This window comes from Lissotriton helveticus, chromosome 1_2 (assembly GCF_964261635.1).
Source record: "Lissotriton helveticus chromosome 1_2, aLisHel1.1, whole genome shotgun sequence".
NCBI lineage: Eukaryota > Metazoa > Chordata > Amphibia > Caudata > Salamandridae > Lissotriton > Lissotriton helveticus.
In genome coordinates, this window is record NC_136058.1 from 111,310,798 (window position 1) to 111,334,562 (window position 23,765).

Here is a 23,765-nt window from a genome sequence, read left to right on the forward strand (position 1 = left end):
ACACCCAACAGTTAGTTGTGTTCATTACAAGTTGGTGTTGGTGTAATAACTGAACAAAGGAGTTATTAACGAACTCTAATCTCCTATTTGATTCGTGGTCAGGCAGAGGGTGGAAAGAATGAGAGGAAACAGTAGGAGGAGGTATGGGTGATGCAGTGGGCGTAAATGTTACATGGAAAGAGAATAAAACATAACTTATCAAAAAGATCATTACGCTGGATAGCATAAAAATACACAATATTATAAAACTTTTCTTTGTCATCGTGTTACACAGTCTCTGCTTAAAGTTCATTGGTTTGGCAGGTCTCTCCACATCAGGAAACTCCATCCTCTCTAAAGTGTTGCCCGCGGTGGGAGGTTGCCTCTGCTAAAGGATGCTTCCGTCAGTCTAGGGTAACTCCCTTGGACCAACCAGAACTACCGACCTAACGTCGTCAGCTGCACCCAAAAGACTTTAATCAACCGCGGCCCTAGCAGCGGAACCCGGATGGCGGTTCGAAAAACAAAAATAAGCAAGTTTCCTAAATGGGAGAGCTGCACTTTAAAAAAAAATAGTACTTGGGAGGGGAAGGATATATTTATTTGTCCATAGATCTTGGTCTCAAATCATAAAAAGGAATCACTTTTATTAGTCTGTTTTTCTCGGTCTCAGATTGTAGCGTCTTTTTCCTGGTACTGTCTGGTCCTGAAACAGCAGTTCAGGCTCCAAAGAGTTCAATTGTTCTGATGGTGGCAAAGTCTCTTGAAAAATGTCCTCGCTTTCACATTCAGGGTTAGTTTCTTTTACACGGTCATCGCTGACAGGTATGACACGTGGCACAGTTGTAAGCTCTGAGTCAGTGACACCCTTCTGGACCCACTGGTCATGTGGCGGAGGTGAAGGGATCCTTTTGCAGTGGACCCCGTGGATCCAGTTGGCCTTCCCCTCCACTCGAACGGCTGACCTCGTGGAAAGAAGGACGAGATGTGGCCCGGTCCACCTGGGCTGGTCGTTCTTTGTTCTCTGAAAGTTTTTCACGAGAATCCAGGATCCAGGGACAATGGAGTGACCCGGAGTCTCAGAGACCGGAGGCAGGGTGTTGTGGACCTGTTGATGCAAAACACGCAATTTAGCCGTCAATTCATACAAGTAATCAAGCAAAATAGGGTGTTGCAGCTCGCTGAACTTCGTGGGCCTAGGCACTCCCCATATGTTGGCTGGCCGGCCAAAGACAATTTCGTAAGGGCTGAGTTTCACTCGCGAATGCACAGTCATTCTGGTGGATAGGAGTGCTAAGGGTAGAGCGTCAGGCCATTTAAGACCTGTGCTCGCTTGGATTTTGGCCAATTTAAGTTTTAAAGTGCCATTGTAACATTCTACTAATCCAGCTGATTGGGGGTGATTTGCAGCGTGGAACTTCTGCCTAATGCCTAGCCCTTCACACACTCTTTTCATCACACGACCCACAAATTCACTTCCGTTGTCAGACCAGACCATTCTAGGCATTCCAAAACCTGGGGAAGTACTCTTTCACAAGGGCTTTCGCTGTGGACAAGGCAGTATTGTCTTTTAGGGGATATGCTTCTACCCATCTTGAGAAAGCACAAACAACCACGAGCACGTATTTTAAGTTGTTGCACCTCTCCATATGTATGAAATCTAGCTGCAAAACCTCGAACGGATACGTAGGAGGTGCAAAATGACCAGCTGGAGTTGGGGTTCCCCTACCAGGATTGTGCTTTAGACATACCATGCAATTTTTGACAACATTCTCCGCACACTTGGGAATCCCTGAATTCTTCCACACTGGAGCCAACAACTCGCAAATCCCTTTCACGCTGATATGAGCCATTCCATGAGCCATTGTAACCACTGCAAGCACATATGCATCGGGTAACAACCATCTCTGATGCTCTGCCAATTCAATCCAACAACCATTTGCATCCATTCTCCCTGTACTCTCTCTCCACGTGTTCAACTCTTTCTCTGTGGCCTCAGCTTGGATGGACTTCACACTCTCTATCGTGTCCTCACATATTCCAACCTCACCAGTCCATCTTTCAGGGCCTGCAACATACATTCGGCTCATCACATTCTTTGCCGTTTCTTTAGCGGTCTCATCAGCGAATGCATTTCCACGACCAACATCATCAGTCACCTTCTTGTGAGCACTACATTTCACAATCGCCATTTGCAGGGGCAAGGTCAGTGATTCAAGAAGCTCATTCACCAACTGACCATGCTGAATCTTAGCTCCATGCGAAGTCAGGAACCCACGTTCTCTCCACAATCGTCCAAAACTGTGAGCCACTCCAAACGCATACTGACTATCAGTGTAGACAGTCACTCTCATTCCTTTAGACAATATACATGCTCTCGTTAGTGCAACTAATTCTGCGGCTTGAGCTGAACCATGGGGTATTCGTGCAGTCTCAACAACTGTGTGCAAAGTCGTGACAGCGTATGCTGTAGTCACGTTCCCATTTGGGAGCTTAAAGCATGAACCATCCACCCATAATGTACCATCACATTCAGCAAGAGGAGTGTCGAATAAATCCACTCTCCCTTTTGTCTCTTCCTCTGTTGTGAGGAAACAATCGTGCTGTTCTAAAGCATCTGATTCCTCTGCAATTGGTAACAACGTGGCTAGATTTAAGGTACTGCACCTTTTTATGTGCACATGGCTCGCTAGCAGCGTTAATTCGTAACTGGACAGTCGAGCACTAGTTAAGTGCTGTGTCTTGGTCCTATTTAACAATGTGTCTACTGCATGCGGGACCATCACGATTAGTGTATTATTCATTACTAGACCAGCAGACTGTCGAATAGAAACAGCTGCTGCTGCTGTGGCCCTTAAACAACTTGGCAATGCTTGTGCTACCGGATCCAAAGTTGACGAAAAATAGGCGCATGGCCGCTGTCTTCCTCCGAACAACTGAGTCAGCACAGCCTTCCTTCTCGTGGACATACAATGTGAAAGGCTTACTGTAGTTGGGGGTACCTAACACAGGAGCCAACATAATGCTGTGCGTAATTCGAGAAAACTTTTCTGACACTCTTCAGACCAAGGAATGGGATTGGGTGTATTTTTACACTTTAATGCCACCAAGGGTTTGGCCAATAACGAAAAATTTGGAATCCACTGTCTACAGTACGATGTAATGCCCAAGAAAGCACGCACTTCTCTCTGTGTTCTTGGCACACTCAATTTCGCTATTGCCTGAATTCTTTCTGGGGTCAGTTTCCTTCCCTCCTTCGATAAGAGGTGACCTAAGTAGGTCACTTCTTGTCGGCAATATTGAAGCTTGGAAAGTGAAACCTTGTGAGGCAGATCACACAGATGACGCAATAATGTCAATGTGGCCTTTTTACAAATTTTCTCAGTATCTGCAGCAATGAGCAAATCGTCCACATACTGTACAAGAGTGGCACCTTTAGGCAAAACAATCGTGTCAAGCTGTGTTTTCAGAGCTTGACTGTATATTGAGGGGCTTTCACAGTAGCCTTGAGGAGCGCGTTTAAAGCGGAAGCTTCAACCTCCTAAACTGAAGGAAAAGATATCCCTGCTCTCCTCAGCAATTGGGATGCTGAAGAAAGCATTCTTTAGGTCAATCACCGAAAACCATGAAGCAGAAGCTGGAATCATAGTCAATAATGTGGTAATGTCGGGGACAACTGGAAATTGTGGCACAACTATCTTATTTACTTCTCGAAGATCAATCACAAATCTGTACTTAGGTGGCTGGGAAGGGTCAGTTCGTTTTAAAACAGGTAGAACAGGACTATTGCAAACGTTGCCTCGTGTTTCCTCAATCACATCCTTTTCAATCAATTCGTAAACAATCGCTAGTAAAGCTTTTTCACCCTCATTAGATATTTTGTATTGGGGAATTCGTGGCATTTTGACATTGGCCTTCAATGTTACAACATATGGTGGAATTTCTAAAAGACCTACATCATTAGGACCAGTGGCCCAAAGAATATCCGGGAGAAATGACAATTCTGCTGGAAGTGCCTCTCTCGACAAATACATGGAAGAAACCACTTTCTTACCTAAAGTAAGTTGTACTCCTGAAGGAGAACAGTACAAAGTCGCATACAATCTTTTCAACAAATCTAATCCTAGCAAATTTTCACCACAACCTGTTGTCAGAATAAGGGGTGCTTCGAATTCACAAGGACCAACAGAAAGAGATAAAGGGTCAGAAATCGGATTTTTAACTGGGGCGCCAGAAAAACCTACAGAAACGTTCATTTCGCCAGACAAAGGTGCGCCAGGGAGTTTGGAGTGCATAATAGAACTCTTTGTAGCACCAGTATCCAACAGAAAAGGTTCTGACACACCTGATGTAATCACCTCAACGTAAGGTCCACTCTGATCTACTGGAACTGAAACAACTCCCTCTCTTTGTCTATGGCTGTCCTAGTAATCATTATTCTCCCACTGCTCATTTTCTGTGTAATAATCATCAACGTAGTATTGAGCTGTCCTGTCAGATACGTTATTTTGCTGATCAAACCTGTTCATAGAGTTTTGTGGTGGAAGGGGATGTGTGTCTTGAGGGGCGTTTCCACGCCCTCTACCTCTAGGTGCTTGCTGACTGCCACGACCTCTAACACCAGAAACTCCATTTGCACGTTGTAATAGAATAGGACAATTATACTTGTAATGACCCTCTTGTTTGCAATATAAACACTGGTTGGGGCCTACAGGTACACGGGGTTGAGTATACTCGAATCTTTGCGAGTTTCTCTGATACTGTTGAGGCTGCTGAAAAGTATTTTGGTAGTGATTCTGACCATTATTATTTTGATTACCACCACCACGTGGCGGATAGGCTTGTTGTAGCAAAACCTTCGTTTTTAGTTCTCTAGTTTTCTTTTCTACTCTATCTTTCTCATCTTTGTCTCTATTCTCGTAATATTGTGCAGTAGCCAATATCTGGGCTGAAGATGAGACTGCCCAAGAACTTTCTGAATCTTTTAATTTTTTACACAATTCTGGAAGCAGATTGTGCACGAATTTATCAACAAACAATCTCTGACCACCTTCTGTGGTCATATCTTGACCGCTGTGGTCAACGAATGTTTCTTCAAACCTGGTGAAGAAATCTGAAACAGTTTCTTCTTTCTTTTGCTTGCATGCAGACAACTTATCCCAATGTACGCGTATTGCAGGCATTATCGTTTTCATGTAATCTACTATTTTACCAGGGAGTTCTGCTATCAAAGGCTCAGGCTTGGCACCACCAACTTGTCGGGCATCTACAGCAGTAATATTAGCCCCATGTGTCACCTAATTCCTGGTCATGATCTATATGACGAATTTTACCCCATAAAGGCTGTGGAACAACATTTCCAAATAACATATCGATATCGGCTAAATTCATTATACATGACCCAGCAGTTTGCGACAACTCTTTATAGTACCCTGCAGGATTTTTACGCGGATCTGGTAATGTTTGTTTGAGTGCTAAAACTTCAGCTCGCTTCCATGGGACATGTACCCATACACGCTGAAAGTGTGGCAGAATAGGTGGGACAGCAGTTGTGTCACCTTCTCTCCATTGTGGGGGAACTTCTCTCATAGGGTATTGTCGTGCCTTTTTCCTACTGGATGTATTAGATTCAGATGGTGACCCAGAACTGCTTCCCTTACTCCGATATGATAACAACATTTCAACTGCTTTCTCCACATCTGGACCTGCAATCATACCCTCTCCGAACCTAAACCGTACACGACACATCTCTCGTGGGATGCATTCCTGATCATTGTCTTCTAAATCCTCGCAAAGGAAAACACACATCTGTTCGAAAACATATCTCTGTGTCGCTGCTTCCCATTGATGGAAGACTTCCATTACAGACTGTACATCATATTTTACAGTGTCCATGACCCATTTCCGTGCTAAACCATTCAGTGAATCTCTCTCTTGATAATCGGGTAGTTGACTTCGCAACTGTCTTCTTCCCATGTTAGGGGTCGTAGTAGGTGACCCGAAAAGAGGCAAAAGAAGGTTAGTAACAGTGCTGGCCATTTTCTGCCGAATGGAAGGTGAAACTGAAGGACAAACAGATGGAAAAACGGGGTGAGATAAGGCAGGGGCAGAGATAGCAGAAGAGGTATAAGGGGAAATAGAGGGGGCACTAGGCAAAATCGTAGAGAGAGCATTCGGAGACGTAAAAAATACAGTAGGCAAAATCGTAGAAAACACAGGTGAGACAGAGGTGGTCGGTGGGCCTGGAGGAGGCTGCACCGAAGAAGTAGGAGCCAGCTGAATAACAGCTTGTGGGTGCTGTGGAGGAGCAGGAGGCTTAGTTTGCGCAACTAAAGGTTGCGGGGGTGCTGTGGCATTCTGCGCATAGGGGGGTGGTGAATTTAGTAAATGTGACATTAATGGGTCTTTTTCATGTTCTTTTGTTGCCTCTTTCTGAAGAGACGGCAAAACTGGATAACACTTATCTATTGCCATTTTACGTTGCCTGTGCAACTGCTCATTCATCTGCTCTTCTTCATTATCTTTAAACTGCACAGCAGCTTGCATTACTGAAAGTCCCCCTTCTCTCTTATTTTTCTTAGCTAATTTAATTTCTTTCTGTTTGGCTTCTTTACGCCATAAGCGGAAGGAGTCAAACATTGCCGGCCGGGCTTTCTTTTTAAAGAGTCTTACTTTAAGGTTGTCTAAGATTTCGGAATCAAAGCTACCATATTGGGGCCATTTTAGAACACCATCTTTCCTGGTGTATTTAATCCATACTTCGTTGTAGGTGATGGGGCCTACCCCATGTTTTACATATAGCTCGTAAGTCGGAGTTCCAACTGGAGGAACCGGACACGAGTCCTCCAATCGGGAGTCCCTATTATTACCACCAAGACAAAACAAATTCCCAAGTCTAAGACTAGGCATCTTCGCTCTCTAGTCTAGTTCCAAACTTCAAAGGATTATCGATTACGATATTTCTCGTGAATACACGAGTCCTTCGGTTTTGGTGCTTGCAAGTACCAATACAAAACTTTGTATCCAAAAGATACCCAAAACTAAGTCCAACTAAGGACTGGGAGACGCTCCACTTATACTTAACTGAAATATCGATGACGTCACCAGAAGACTCGTCTCAGTGTTTCGCTCTACCAAACTTCAAGGGTCCAAATCAGGGCGATAGCCAGGGCAGCAGTCCTTGTAGCCGTCGGGAAGCGGGGAACCTCGCAGCAAAGACCTTCAGACCACGTCGACATGCAGGGGTCGATGAGGTGGTTGGCCGTCCTCCGGAATTTCCACACGAAGCTCCTAACGATCTTCAGGCTGACTGGTACCACTTTAATCGCCCCAAACGTTGGGCGCCAACTGAGGTACTGGGTTTTTAAGAACCGGCGCAGAACCGGTAACCCAGCGGTGCCAGGGAATCAACACCCAGAGACCTTGGGTTCTTCCTGATCCAGACCACAGAAACTCAGAGTCTTCTAGGTGAAGTCAAAGATTAGTTTATTGGCTGCAACCAAGGTAACAAGTGTCCTAGAAGTACAATACGGGTATATTATCAGGAGACTGCACACTTTTACAAAGTCAGGCTTCTCTTCTTATACACAATTTTGGGCTCCACGCAAAACATTCTTGGTTGTAAAGTAAATCGTTAACATACTTTTAGTACAAAGAGAAAGCAGAGTCATGATGACATGTCCATATTTCACTTCGTGCTGCCTACAACAAATCATTTGGCAAGGCCCAACATTTCATCAGATATCACTGGACCCCTAATAAAAACGGGCACCTCCCCACCATAAAGTAAGTGAAGCAAAAGAGTGGAGATAGATGTGAGCGAGATATGGCAGGTGTGCGCGCTGAAATAGTTTTATGGTTTGTGGAGCCTAGATGCTATCTTGCTCGGCCACTGGGAGGGAACTGACCTAACGAGTTCGGCCTGGGGCAATGGTTCCAACTTGTACAGGTCATGAAAAAGTCGATTAAGGAGTATGTGTCATTGTGGAATCAAATTCAACTGGATTAAGGCCTATGTAAAGGGCAACATATAAATGGGAGCCATGGGTTCAGAATGTAAATGACGATTTCGAGGTGAAATCGTCACTCGAATATGCTGAAAATATATGTACGTGATGTACTCGTCATTCTCGGTCTTTCGATACCAAATTCGTCATGTTTCGACGAAGTTTTAATTCTCGAGTTCAGAATAATTATACGAATCCAGATTTTCAGAACCTCAGGAGTAAGCCTTTGCGTTTGTTTCGTTTACTGATGCTGCTTTGGTAAAGTTTGTCTCAATCACCTCAATAAGTCCATAAAAAGAATTAGGTGTTCAAAGTCAAGTTTGGCAATCAAGATACTTTTTTGTGAGACTGATTGCAATTCTTTCGCCATAACATTAAGTGATGAAGTCAGAAATTTAGAACATCCTTCATTAAGGTTTTTATTACTAGATAGCATAAAAATGCGACCGGTGGATAAGGGGGTGCGCTTAGACTCACAAAACAAGTGTTGTGTGTGGAGAATGGATAGAGAACTATGAATTCACAAAAGCATTTAGGATACCCTTATGAATTGGGCCCAAAACATCCAAGTGCAAGGAAGGCACAGTGTGTTTACTCATTGTATATGAATATTCACATTTGTTTGCCATCTAATATGTTTTTGGGTCAGTTCACAAGGATATGTAATAGTACCTAAAATAGTACTTCAACAGTATAACTTGACTTACTCCTTTGTGCGTAGGACCCTATATTTTTTTCTCTTGGTGGAGAGTGTAAGGTACATTTCATGGCAGAGCCACTTATAGGCAGACCAATAATGGAACACATAAAGTAGCATTAACCTCTTCCATGCTGGTGGCGGAACCGCTCCGTCACCAGCCTCGGTCGCGCTGTGCTGGTGACGGAGTGGTTCCGTCACAGCCCGCTCGGCGCACCTGCGTGGTGCTGATTTCGCGCCTGCGCGGTGCTGATTTCGCGCCTGCGCGGCGCGGTCTATTGAGCGGGCGGGCCGTGACGGAACTGCTCCGTCACAAGAACAGCGCGCCCGAGACTCGTGACGGAGCGGTTCCATCACGAGCATGGGAGCGCCGCGCTCCCCCTAGCGCTGCGAAGGTGTTAACATGTGCTACCAGATTTCCCATACAAGAAGCAACTGTCTCATGCGGGTGGTAAAGAGTATGCATGGGAAAATATTTGTTAGGATGGTATAATCTTACAGAATGTATGTCATTTTACGATAAGCTTGTTATGCGACATTCCCAAAATTACAGCATTACCCTGTTCGTGTAAAGCGCATTTGTGCAAATATGCTATGAAACACCACAAACGACCAGAGCGTGAGTAGCTGCTGCTCGAGGCACTTGTGATTTTGGCACTGTGCCTTAGCATGGAATCTGACATGGCGCCCAGACGCATTTAACACTAAAATATAGCAGTAAATGCTGGATTCCCATTTAACTTATCTTCCTGAAATTTCACATATTTTTTATAAAAAGATATTAGGTGCATTTCGCACACCCCTAGTAAAGAGATCAACGTGTCACATTCACCTTTGAGAGCAAATGTTTTGCACTGACCCAGTTGTCGAAATTATAAGAACATTGGTAAAATGTCAATGTGCATTTGGTGGAGAACTTAAATATATTATGTTGAGATTGTGTGATACCTTTCAGGAGAGTTCTCAATACTATTTACGCGTTAAGTAACTATTACAGTCACTGTGCATCAATCTGTAACATAGAGAGCATGATTAAACACCGAAGACAACACAATCGATATTCTGCACACAAGTGCGATAGTGCTGCGTCAAGTGGGCGGCTTAAATCCATCTTCTATTCTTGGCCTTACAGATCATGGAGGGGGACATGTGTGAAATTGGCCCCGCCACGCTGAATGCCGAGGATCTGGACGTACCGGTGGACACGCTGAGCTTCTCTGTTGTCAGCCCTCCTGCTCATGGCTTGCTGCTGAATGCAGTGCACGGCAAAGAAATCAGTCGCTACAAGCAGATGGGCCCCGCGGTGCTTCAGCAAAGCTTGCAGGTTCGCAGCTTTGCCCTGGATGAACTCAAGCAAGGTCTGAGTCAGAAAACTTAACACTGCTTCCTGCGCTGCTTACCTTTATAAACAATTGCCTGTTCTCTGGTATTTGGAAAGGGTCCAGTTCCCCAGGGTTAACCCACTGTTGAGACATGGCGTGATCCAAGCCGCGCGCTCTGTGGTCGCCTTAAAGAGACAGGACTCCCTTCGCTGTCTTGCTTCTCACAGCAGAAATGTTCTCATTTGTCTCAGCCCTAGAATTGCATCTGTTGTGTATGATGCGAAGGCCCTCTGCTGGAAATTGCAAACTGTTGCAGCCGGTTACTTTTAACTGACATAATGGGATGTTTATTTTTTATTTTTTATTTTTTTACGGAACTAATGAGTTGCGTGTATTTGTTTGTTTGTATATGTGATTGTCATTATAATCGTGTACAGATTAAAAAATGCAGTTAGATTTCGATACCGTTGTGGAAAAAGTATTTTCCTTGACCATGTTGTTTTTTTTGGGGGGTTATGTGTAGGCTTCGTCCGGAATCAATCTTTTAACTTCAAAAATCGAAATGCTGAATTTTTGAATATGTGCCCGTGAGTGTTCTCTATATTTTGCACTATTCTCCCTTTCTTAAATGCAAACCTATATACAAACTGTGTGCCTGGGTTAAAGCCCTGCAAAAGCTGAACTCCTATTCTCCCATTTTCATATTATAGGAGGCTGGCTTTGTATATGGTGCAAAAGACACACAATTGATGGACGGAATGCAGAACAAATCAAAACATTCACATTCAGTCAAGAGATCTGGGTTAAATCCATCATTCTTTTGCTCACCATGCCACCCCAGTTTAGACCTGGCCATATGCATATCAGTCTTCACCCTGTGCCTCATGGGAACAGTCCAGCCCAAACTGCCAGGCCAGGACCGATTTCGGGGTTTCACCGCTTATTTAAGTGACGCACCCTGCACTAATCCAGACAACCCTTATGGTGGTTTTAGTGGTTATAGACACACTTAGAAAGCTCTCTAAGTGGTAGCTGTGGAGAGCAGCCTTCAGGTTTAGGTCAGAAGGAATGTTAAGCATCTTGTTTTACCAGATCTAATCATGCAATGTAGGTTAAACGAAAAACACTCACTAACACATTGGTATATCTCCTACTCGGAAATATCAACGCAAATACACAACAATACTTCAATTGCAAGAGGTAAGTAAGCACAATGCACAGTGTTGTCCAGGAGGAAACCAAACCATAAGCTAAGAAAGTGGAATGTGCACTGCGACCGAAGTGGAGATTTGGACCAGGAGAGTCAGAAAAGCTGAGGGCACAAGAAACCACCCAAGGTAAGTACCCAGGAACCCCAAGGAGGCTGTGTGCAGAGTGGAAACACTGCTGCATATTCAATTGAAGTCAACGGGAAAGTCACAATTACAGTTTTGAAGAAGGACTCTTCTCAGTGGACCCTGAAGAAACCCAATGAAAGACAGACGGTTGGAGAGTCACCCCACATGGACACTCCTGGAACCAGGATACCTACACCAGGGAAGCCGGGTACATAGGTGCGAAGTCATGTTGTAAACCACCGTAGACAGCAATGGGTGACTTCAGTAAAGATGTCACTGGGAAAGACTGTGCAAGATTCCGGTGGAATCCAAAGGTGGATTCTTGAATAGGAGAACCTGCAAGTCTACGTCACTCTGAGGTGACCAGGAGGTACGGACGAGCAATGCCCACAGATGTCAGAGAATGCGGAAAGGATGACGCTGCAGCTTTGAGGACCAGCTGGCCCTGAGGAACACCCAGAGCCAAGCACAAGCGGTCCTATGTCGGGAGTCGGGAACCAAGGGTCCGGTTTCCAGCAGGAGCACCAACAAGCCTTGGCAGCTGCAACAGGCTTGGAAAGCAAAGAAGCAGCAATGTTGGGACCATCAAGGTCTAAAGGACTCACCACAAGCAGGAAAGTCAGAGCAGGCCTTACGAGGACTCACAGGCCTTGCGAGGACCCACAGGCCAAAGGCACAGGAATTGCATGAAGACCTCGAGCATCTCTCTAAAGATGCAGGCTCATGGTAAATGTAAATGTACATGTATTTATATAGCTTAAATCACCGACACGGTATCTAAGCGCTTGCTTAGGGAACCCGTCCTGGTATTCCCCTGTGAGATACCCCGGCAGGGTATCCACAAGGTAAAAGCCAGGCATCCCACCGCGAGGGGCCGTAGTGGAGATTAAGCAAGCTATTGCCCAGAGTCGCAGAGTGTGACCCCGTGAGTCGAGTAGGCACCGGAGCGAGAATTATCGAGTCCGTGGAATTTTTTAGAGCCCGAGACCCGCCGAGGCGGGGAATCGAACCCTGGTCCACGGCCGATCTCAGCTTCCGGGTCTGCCGCCTCTAACCACTGAGCCACACTTCTCCATGGTGCTGAGGACGTGGTGAGAACAATGATCCTGGCAGGAATAGATGCAGGAGGCTGGTGCTTCTTGTCGCCTGAAGACCTCTTGAGTGCAGAGCCAACAAGCCTTGGCAGCGGCAAGTTGACGCGGTGCAGAGGTGTTCTGTCCCAGCAGTTCCGACGAGGGATACTGGCCTCATACTTGCTGAGAGGACAGGTCAGGCCTCAATGAAGTTGCAGAACCACCATCTGTGTTGCTGAGCCTTTTGAATTCAATGGGACGTCAGGAGCAGCACGCCGGTCAACTTTGTTGCGGTGCCTGCAAGATCAGTGGAGTGACTCCTTCCCTCCAAGCGAGATTACTTTAGGTGTCCTTGATGCCCACAGGTCTGTTGAAGATCCTGGAAGAAGCATAGACACAGACGACAAAGAAGACTTGCAGAACAGTGAGACCAGGAGCAGCGCAAGACTTCATTGATGCATCCTCAGTTCCAGGTGAAGTCCAGCGAAGTCCAAGTGTCCAGACGGATGAAAAGTGCTGGGTTCCAGTCTTGGGTCTTGTCCCATGATGAATATGAGTACCCAACCACACAGGTAAGCCCTTTTATAACCTAAGAAAGGAGTTAGGGTGACTCAGGGGTCCCTCCCAGAGGTGGGGCTGGACGAAGGGGAGGATTCTCTCATGTCCTTTATCCATTTTCACACCAGAGGGAGATCCAAGGGCCCCCTGAACTGACTCAAACCAGGGTATACAAGGAGGGCACCAAATGTGCCCTTGAAAGCAGCCTGGTGGCGCTGGCAAGCGCCTCCACCAGCTCAATATACTAAGGGCTGTCTGGGAGTTGGTCACACCTCCCTTTGACAGGAAACCTATAGTTCCACCTTTTCTTGCTCAAGCTCAGCTCAGCAGCAGCAGGGCAGAATCGTGTTTATGGTAAACAGCAGCACTAGCTTGCTAGCAGACCGTGAAAAGCTGTTATTGGGAGTACTGGGGGCTTGCCGGAGGAGCGCCCTACTGCATGGAATCATACCTTCAACACCGATAACGGTGCTGAGGTGTGATTCCAACATGTTTGATACCAAACATGACCAGGTTTGGCACAGCCACTATATAGCTACCCATCGCGTATTGACAGATGGCCTCTATATGTATAAACATGGCTGACCGCACTTACAAGGCCTGGGAAATCAACACCGGACTTTTAGGGGTGTCCTGCTCATGCAGGGGCACCTGCACACTTATACCCCAGCACCCTGCCTTCAGGATTGAAAGGCCTGCCTTAGGGGTGACTTAAATATTTCAAGTGTAGTGACCTCAGATATAAGGAAACTTATATCTGTCGTGATGCCAGCACCAGCTTATACAGGTTGTAATGGCAGGCCCGTAGTCACAGTTTTAGTGGTCTCTCAAGGGAAGCACAATACGTGCTGCAGCCCCTGGGAGACCCCTGGTGTCCCTATGCCCTGGGTACCTCAGTACCATATAGTAGGGACTTACACGGATACACCAGTAGCCAAAAGTACTTACCACAGTCGAATTTAGGGAGGAAGCATAGTGACTGGGGCCCTGATTTAGCAGGATCCCAGTCAGACTAGTCAGACTGGTCAAGAAAAGCATACTGACACCAGCAAAAAGTGCTTCCTCCCTAAATTGCGATAATTACATGATTACTCCTTCTTGGTAATTTGGGGGGAAAAATCCTAGTACGAGAGCACATTTAGCAAGTGGCCGCTCTCATTTACTATTTGAGTTCTGCTACATTTAGAGGTATTTCTTATACACTACACTGAATTGCACAAGTTATGCCCACCTCTACATAGAAGTCAGACAGATGTTTAAGGGTAGAGTTCCTACCATATGTCAGGAATGGATACACATGGTCCCAGCATATAAAACAACATTCTAAAGTATACAAAAAGTGATGGATGGAATGCTTGAATTAATATCAGCCACTGGTAATTATTTGTGGTTGAATCCCAATCCATTGTTAATTTGCACACCGTGCTACCTCAGTTTGTACCCAGCTATATGCAAATCAGTCATGACCCTGCCCCAATGGGAACAGTCCAGTCTGAACTGCCAAGCCAGGTCCTCCCTGAACCAGAACACAAGCGACCCAGGACCAGTTTTGCCCTTGTAACAGGCTTAGCAGCTACGTATAGCTTGGTTCCACTGACAGTGTGCCAGTGGCTGAGATTAATTCAAGCATTCCATCCATCACCTTGGTGTTTTCGTGTAAAACAACATAGCCAGCTATTCATAATGCCTTCATGGAAAGCATATACGCCAGGTCAGCATCCACAATATCAAACCCTTTAAATCACCATATTCTGGCCAGTATGACAAAAAACACCAAAACATGAAAAGCACCATAGTCAGGCCAGTGTAAATAATGACACATGGCAGGCAATGGGACTCAAAATACCCCTAAAAATAATACACCATAGACTTGTGAAAATGCAGACTGACCCAGAATGTATAGTATCCATAATAACCCCAGAATGAAAAACAGAATCTCTAGGCTAATATTGAGAATATCATTCTGCCTACTGAATGACCTAAACATGTTACCAAATGAATTGTCAACTAAGAAACAAATGCTTGGTACGTAGGTGTAGTTGATCAGCACTGCATGCAATGTTAATAAGAGACCTTTACAATTTTTCATCTCAATGCCTTTTTTTTTTTACTGTGACATGATATAAATGCCACTATCAACCACTTTATAGACATCTTGCTTCCTTCAGGGTACTATACAAGACACAAGGACTGAGGACAAAATTGGAGGAGGAGCAACCCTAATACAAGATCTTAAGCAAACTCAGCTCTCAACATTTTGGACCCCATTACAATGTCGGAAAGCAAACCACCCAACTCCTTGTCGCATTCGGATCCGACCGACTCCCGTTCGGCGGGTACGCATAACCGATTACGATGCTGCTGAACACCATTCGGAAAGTCTCCCATTGACTTCAATGCGAGCTTATGTTCCGACCGACAACACAGGCTCCCATTAAAAACAAGCATTTGCAATGCAATAGGTCTCGCATTTACGCAAGTTTAAGCTATTGGCATTGTAAATGACGATGTGTTTTATATATGTTTTAAACATCAAAACATAAATAACAATCATTGTAATTTACAATGCCAATAGCTTAAACTTGCGTAAATGCGAGACCTATTGCAATGGGTGTGGCCGGGGGCAAGAAGGCAAGGACAGCTGGGGGATGTGGGGGTAGGGAGAAGGCACAGACAACGAGAGGAAGGGCAGGGGTGAACAAGGCACGACATCGGGAAGTGGGGGGTAGAGATGGCACCAAAGCACGTCGTCTGCGACAATAAAATAAAGTGCGAGGCACAGAAATGCGGCAATGAATTGTGCACACAAAAGTGTGGCTTACATGAGAGTCACTGCAAGAAAAGGGAGAAAGGATCTGTGTGATCCACTTCAAAGCACCAACATACTGACATATTTTGGGATTCGAAAGGCAGTCACTAGGTTGGTAATGTCACGATTCATGCGGCAAACATTTAGAAATGGTTTATTAGATAAGATTCACGAGAGTGGTTTTCCATATTTCGGGTCTTCTGCTAGAACCACTACAACCTTCCGGGATCTGTGGGTCGGTATGAGCTATGGTCAGGGTTACAGAAATTATGTGATTTGGCAGCCACAGCGTTTTCTAAATAATTATGGATGTCACAGTTGCCTCATAATCCATCATCAGGCACGTAATCTGCCGAATTTAGCAAAAATATGTTAAAGGTAAAACGGATCACATTTTACTAACAAGTCTTCCCTATGAAATTAATGCCACCCCCTGGGGCAGATCCGGAGCGCCCCCTGTAGGGCGCCTCCGTCACCACTTCCCTAGACAGAGCATGCAAAGTCGTTCAGCTGTCCTCTGCCTTGTGCATGAATGGAACATAGAATCACGGAGATGAAAAGAAACACGGAGGAGTGAAAAATAGAGGAAACCAATTGAAAAAAGAAAGAAATTATTTGTGATCTGAAGGAACGGCGAGAAAGAAGAGAAGGGAAATACTGTAAAATAAAAAAGAAGAAAAGAAAACGTAGGAAAGAAAAGAAAGAGTCGCTCAGTGATGCCCGGCCTCTCGGCGCCTTTTCGGTTATTTTCTCCTTTTGCCACTGTCCCCGCCACCTTATTAATGGGCTTCAGCTAGTACAGCACCTCGTGTGTGTAGGGGGAGGGGTTACCCCACTTACCGGCTGAGAGTCAGCAGAGGAGGCAGAGTCCGACCAGGAGCCCCCGGTCAATCCTCGGCTCCGGGTCCGGATGCCCCCAGGGACGGGACCGAGAGGCCAAGAGCACTGGAGGAGTCACCCGGCTGGGGGTGCGGGCAGTGAACGCCGGGGCGCACTCTGGAAATCAGAGGGCAGTTTAAAAAAAATCAGGGGTGCAGAACGCGGGGGGCACTTTTTAAATCAGGGGCTGGTTGTTGAAATCAGTGGGGTAGCAGTGGACTGGGGTTCTCAATACCCCCTGGGGGCAATCAGAATTAATGGGTTCAGTCTTTCGAGTTGGGGGGGCAGTATCGATGTCAGCGAGGATTTCGGGGCACAGTCAGTGGAGCCCAGAGCGCTTCTGTCTCGGGGAGCAGCCGGGCACAGAGTTATACCCTTGCCCCCTTAGAGGAGCGACCCCCTCTTCACACCAATCACCAGGGCAGGGGGCGGCACGCACGAGGTGCCGCCTCGGCTGAGGTTTCGTTTCTGCTCTCAGCTTAGGTTTCGTTTCCCGAGTTTCAGTAGAAAATCCGGGAAATCCGCCAAAACGCATTACAGGCTCTTCAAAGAGGAAGACCCATCCGTCAACATCCACAATACAATGAGGGGCGGGTGGAGGCACTGAGCAAGCACTTTATTTATTTATTTATGAGTTTTTATATAGCGCGGATTTTACCCGAAGGTGTCAGAGCGCTTCACATTAGGAACAGAAATGAAACATGAGAACATTACAAGTGAACAAAATACAAAAGCAAATGTTACATTACATGAGGCAAAAGTGACAATCGTGAGCAAACAAAATACAAGAGGAGCAAACGGTGCATCACAGGAGGAGACGAGAGAACAATCACCGCCGCAGCCCGGAGGAAAACACCGGAAGCAGATGTCCTGCCCGCCGCCTGGTTGTGGGCGGGGCCGGGAAGAGGTGTGTCCGCTCCCACTGCCTTGCGGAAGCTTTGCCTGTTGTGACCGGAGATGCCGTGCCAGCCATGGCGGGGGGGCCGTGCAGAAGAGGGAGCCCCCGCTGGAGAAGGAGAGACCGGCCCGCCGTCGAGCGCCAGCCGACCCGGTGAGTCCCGAATACAGAGGAGGGGCGTGAGGCCTCATGTATGCGGCGGGGGGGTGGTGTCTCTGTATGTGTGTGTGCGTGCGTGTGTGTAGGTGCGCTCCTGCGTGGGTGCGGCGGGGGGGGGCGCGCGCGCACGTGTCTGTGTGTGTGTGGGCCTTCCTGCCTGCGTGTGCATGTGTGTGTCTGTGGCAGGGGATGTGCACGGCGCCGGCTGGGCGTGCGCGCTCACGAGGTCTAATCTCGGCCTGCAAAAGCGCGTGGCACTTTGCTGTCCACATTCCCCCAAAAGTAACAGCATTAGTTGTCTCGCCCTAGACAGCAAAGCTTCGCTTTGCTTTAGTCTAGGCGAGACCTAAAAAGGGGTGGTTGCAATAGATTCTAAGGTTTCTGTATTTTATTAATGTACCTTTGGATTGTCCGTTCACTATAGAATTAGAGAAAGAACATCCAATGGGCATCGGTAAATGGTCTCATTGAATTGAGGTGAGTTTTTGGTGGTAGCCAGTTCTTCTTTGGTGATGGTCAGGTCTAGGTCAGGTCTAGTGTGAAGCTTTTGTTCTATGTAAAGTGGGTACTAACTATTGTATACAATTGTTTTGCTCAAGGAAGGAAACAAGACATTTAACTCGGGAGTATGCATTGTCTCCCAGGTGAATTTTGAAGTCTCACATGATATGATTGTGGTTGGAAACATAATTAGAAAGTATGTACCTAATTAGCTCAGGCCAATCCTGAAGCTGTTCCCATGCGAGAGTAGCTTCACCATTGGCCGCAGACCAGGCTGGGAGCCTGTGCCCAGCCCCAGAGCCAGAATCAGGAAGATCCGATGCGAGGGAGACGGCAGTGGCATCAGCAGTAAGGTACGTTTATTTTTATTTAATATTTTTTTTGTACCCAAACCATTCCCACATCCGGCCCAACCTGCATCCCCACTTTGGCACGGGACGGGCCGCTGCTGATAACAGCAACACAAGTTTAAACCAATGCCTTCTCCTTTTAACAAGAATTGAACAAAGTGAATGTTACACCAAAAATCTACTTAAAACAGTCAGCAAAATCACTAAACAACCCCAACCAAGTTCTAACACCAAATGTTAATAAATCACTGAATTCGTCAACAAGATGCAATGGGCCTGAAATGACGTTCTAGGGAAAAAAGATAAAACCCACAACTCCAAATAAATGGAAGTCATACATATCCTTCTCAACTAACACTATGGTACAAAAGAACCATGAAAATTCTACAGCTATAATGGCAGGATGAAGACCTTGTCCAGTGCCCTGTAACTAAAACTCTGGCGACACATTTCTCCTCGCTAGTAAGAACTCCTAAACTGGTCACTGCAAGAGGCAATGTTCTCTGATAGACTAAGATGAACACGTCAGGCCCTTCTTAAAACAGGTCTTCTGCAGACATAAAGGAGCTCAACATTTTCTGAACAGTACCTGGGTTACCGTCTTTGACAAAGCACTAGAGTGCATAGTCGACAATCAATTAAAAGATCACACAAAGGACAACGACCTGCTAGGTTTGAACCAGTCAGGATTCAGAGAAATGTGCAGCATTGAAATGCCAACATTATCAGAGGTGCATTAGAGATTTTAAACAAAGGATACCCAAGCGCTCTTTGTTCTCCTTAAACTCGTTGGAACTTTTGACACACTTAACAATGAGACCCCCCTCAATACTCTCTGGACGAGGACTGGAATGAACAATAATGCCATTACATCAATAAGGTACAACCTAAAAAACTGATCCTGTCTGTTGAGGATTGGAAAAGTTTCCCCTGATCCTTCAGCACCTCTTTGAGTACCTCAAGACCTCTAATTGGCCCCCCACACTCTTCAACTTGGATACTGAACCTCTTAAACCAAAACAGAGGACTTGGCATAAATACCCATCAGTACGCTGATGATAATGAGGTGTATCTCAAACTTAGCTCTGAACAAGATGCTGCCAATCGAAAATAAAGGTTGTGAAGTAACATGACTATCCAAATTATTCTCCATGCTCAACCCTGATTAAAAGGAATGTCTTCTGTTGTCCCAAAGTACTATTATTCCTAACCAAAAATTAATTCTGTGCTCAAATCAGTTGTGAATCAGTCCAACTATTGTACTTAAAGGAGGATCTCTGATTTCATACTTGACGCTAACTCTCACTGCAAAAAAGTGAGCAATATCACAAAAAACATATATGCACTTCTGATAATCCTGATCTATTGAATTGTTTAAAACACATGGAAACACGTGGGCAGTTTTAGCATAAGTAACTGTCTGTTTTAGAAGATTGTGAAGGTGAGACTGACATTTATTTAGTTACTTTATCAAGAATGATAGAATAATGAGTGACCCAATCATTTCTTAAAATAGATGTTTTATTTTAAGTCCATGCTTTATTATGTAGTTCCAGGTACTGCATAAGTGATTATGGTAATGGTCAAGTACTAAAAATGTGTATGAACATGGTGAGGTGCCAATAGCAAGTGATCCCTGCATTACTATGACAGAAATACAAAGAATCGGATTGGAATTTTTTGGCCCAGAAAATGCAGTGTAAATGCCCAGGTCAGTTGACCCACACCAGTAGTAAACATTAAAGTCTATATCAGGATAATTGTCAACACTTCGATTAGCACTTTACAAATGTAATTAGATTTCTTATTTTGAAATGGTGCAAAACATAAATTGCATAATTTTTGCTCTGTGGAGTCAAAGAGAAACCAGTGGTGGTGATGGGCACTAAAGAATGGACCAGCCTCCATACATGGAGTTGCAGATTGCGTAGGTTCGGATGCAGGACCCTGCACTCCTGCTGTGACAGGAGATTCTCCCACAGGAGTTGCATGATTGAAGGGCAGGTGCTCATGCCCGGATGTTCCAGGTACTACACGCTCCTTGCCCAATCCGGAGCCACTAGGATGATGTTTTGATGAGGTTTCTAAAAGCTTTGAATGTTGTTTCCACAGTGAGATCTTCATTTGTCCTCCCTTTGCTCATTTGCACGCCATGAGAAACAATGTATATTTGTCCACTGTGTCTCATGACTCTAAAGAATGATTGTTTCTGGTCGTGGTGACTTTGACTAGCTGCACAAATGAACTCCAAGCTCTCCTGGTGAAGCCACCTTACACTACCTTTTCCCCAGACAAGGGACCACGTCGGCCTTTTTCCCAAAAATCATGACTGCTTTTCACATTGGGTAATCCCATTGGGTAATCCAATTCTCTCCAAATTTTCTTTGCTGCACCTCACTCCTATGTAGAGGAGGAGAGACTCCGTCAGCTGGAGCTCTAAAAGAGATTTTTTTCCTTTAGAAGAACAACTTACCTTTGGTAACGCGCTTTCTGGTTGATAGTCCGTCCAATCACAGAGTCTTCACTGCCCTCCCTCCTCCTCGTTCTGTCAAATTATCTCTTTTTTCATCTCAAAAGGCACACGGGTACCGCTGATTACTGTTAGGTTCTGCATCTGAGGATGTGGTCATAGTCAAGCAGGAAACTGATGTTGACATGCTGGAGAGACGTTTATATGCGGCTCCATCATCCTTATGGAGTAGACCGGAGTCCATGCAAAGTTGTATGGCACCGCATAGGAGCAATGGTGTTTAATTATTTCCAATCCAGTCTGGCACCTCGAAATGTTCTAAAGGTGAGGAATCTGTGGTCGGATATATTATCCTCCAAAAAGAACATTACCTAAGGAAATTAACTTCTTCTTTTGAATGCGAAGGGGGGCAGAATACCTGATGTGTTTTGAACTAGGGCCAAAGTCAAGGCATATTTTGAATAAGGAAAAAAAACTGGATACATTTTCCATTAGAGGCAGTGTATACACTGTTTATATGTATACATCAGGATTTGACAAGTCACTTTTCTATCTCCTGGTGGGTGAGACCTAAATGCTTGGATTTATGCATAGGGGGGAGGGGGTCATTATTCCTTTCATCCCTTTTGGAAAAAAGAAAAAAAAAGACACACCTGAACTTTGTACGATATTTCCAAGCAACTTCTTGTTTTGTTAAAATAACAATTTTCATTTACAGTTTTGCATACATTCATATCTATTGAGTTATTTCAGAAGCCAACAATTTCAACATTACTCCTTTACGTTTCACAGTGCTTGTTTAGGATAAAGATGTGGTCAACGTGTTCTAAGTTTTGACAGGTTTTTCCCTTTTGTACAGGAATGATACTTGCCTACATGCATGATGACACAGAAAGCCTACAGGACTCTTTTACAATCCAGTTGACAGATGGAAAACACACAGTCCAGGGGACACTGCATGTCCGCATCATTCCAGTCAACGATGAAATGCCTCGAGTCACCAGGTCAGGCACTGAACTGCATGCAATGGAAAATGAGCTTCAAGCGTCGTCCTGTGGAGATATTAATACTCTTTTACATGTATTGACGCAGCACTATTGATTTGTTTTCAAAAGCATTTCATTACCCAAACCAAAATATAATTTGAAACCAGTTCCTCTTGAAATGTTGCCTTATGTGAAATAATATAGCAGTCAATGAGTACAGTGAACCTTGAGAAGCAGGAGAAAGTGGTAGACTGGATGTCAGGGTTTTAGAGAAGGAAGCAGCACTGGGATTAGGCATTAGGATCTACATTTCAGAAATCAACGACATACAGGGTCGTATTGGCCTATAGGGCAACCATGCAGTGTGCAAGTGAATTGGCACGTCTGTCTGATAGGTCATTGTGTGGGCCAATTTTTCAAAGGTTTGTGGGCCGAAGTTACGGTCTGATAGGCTGATTTGTTTGTACTGTTGATGTTCCTGATATTGCATAAAATATTGCTTGCAGCAAACACAAATGCATGCAGTTTTCCATACCTTGCAAAATAACTATACAGCGTGTCTATACAAGTTAAAACTGTCCTGTTTGGGAATATGGGCCCATTTTTATTCTAGCTATCAGATTCGTTTATAGGGGCCACTTTTATGATGGAGCCTCAGCCTAATTTATGTCCCAAACCGACCCTGATCACACATTAGCTACCATGGTTTATAATTGATTAAAATGCTGCATAGTGAGTTCAATGATTCCTGTAGGAAATCTGCCTGCCATCAGGGATGGTTCTATGGCATTAGTAGACAGAAGCAGAAGTGGGGGAGCCAGTTGAAGGATAGGCTTGGCTCTGGGAGCCAAAACACAGGCCGAGTGATCAATTGATTTGTGCATATAAATCAGTGGCGTAATGTAAAATGATGGGGCGCCCTGCAGAATATGAAGAAGGACCCTGCGTCTCCCATATTTCAGTAGTGGCTGGCAGGGAACAAGGGTGGAAGGGCAGGAGGGGTGGCTGGGAGGGCCGGGAGGTACAAAATTAAAACAAAAACACTTGCCTCCTTGCAGTGTCTCTCCTCCTCCGTCCTTGTGCTCCAGTCGGAACAGGAAGCACACAGTGTTGCAGGGATTCTGTGAAATCACAGAACTATGATTGGGCTTATGGGGCTTTAGTAGACAGGGAGTAGGTATCCTACCACGTTAGTACCCATGAGCCTGGGACTGACTTGCTATAGTGTCTCACTTGCTCTCCTACTCACTCACAGAGGAACAAGTGATTAGACACCCCAAAACACAACACTCCCGACTCTCTCAGGAATCACAGTTGCAAGATACACCCTTTTGTTCAAACTCTTGTACTCATCCACAATAAGATCTGACAGAGACACGAAAATTTTTTACAAATTTTAATTTTAACTACCATGCTCTAACATGCAGTATATGTTTATTTATTTATACCATTTGTAGAGCGCACTAATAACAACCGGTGTCCTGGTGCTAAAGTGGTAGCTCCCTGAGTTTCCAGCCTCTGATCTAAGTCGAAAATAGTCAAGTTTTCATTTTTTTTTGGAATGCCAAGAGGTTGGCACTTTGCTTTAGGGCTAAAGGAAGGGCATTCCAGGCCATCGCTGCCCCTCTAACGAAGCTTCGGCTCCCCCAGCGCACCTTCCTAAAACGGGCAGTCTTAATCAGCCCCAAGTTAGCCGACCTTAGTTGTCTTTCCGGCGTGTACCATTGGAAGAGCTGCTGGA

At 45.3% G+C, this 23,765-nt stretch overlaps 1 protein-coding gene across 1 annotated transcript in view; it reads left to right on the plus strand.

The window, feature by feature from the left end:
• Positions 1-23,765, plus strand: part of LOC144798715 (FRAS1-related extracellular matrix protein 1-like) — a 1,110,445-nt gene that overhangs the window by 467,672 nt on the left and 619,008 nt on the right. The window contains exons 20-21 of the mRNA XM_078669731.1: positions 9,815-10,040; positions 21,898-22,042. Of these exons, the coding sequence (XP_078525857.1) occupies positions 9,815-10,040; positions 21,898-22,042 (371 nt within the window). The remainder of the gene's footprint in view (positions 1-9,814; positions 10,041-21,897; positions 22,043-23,765) is intronic.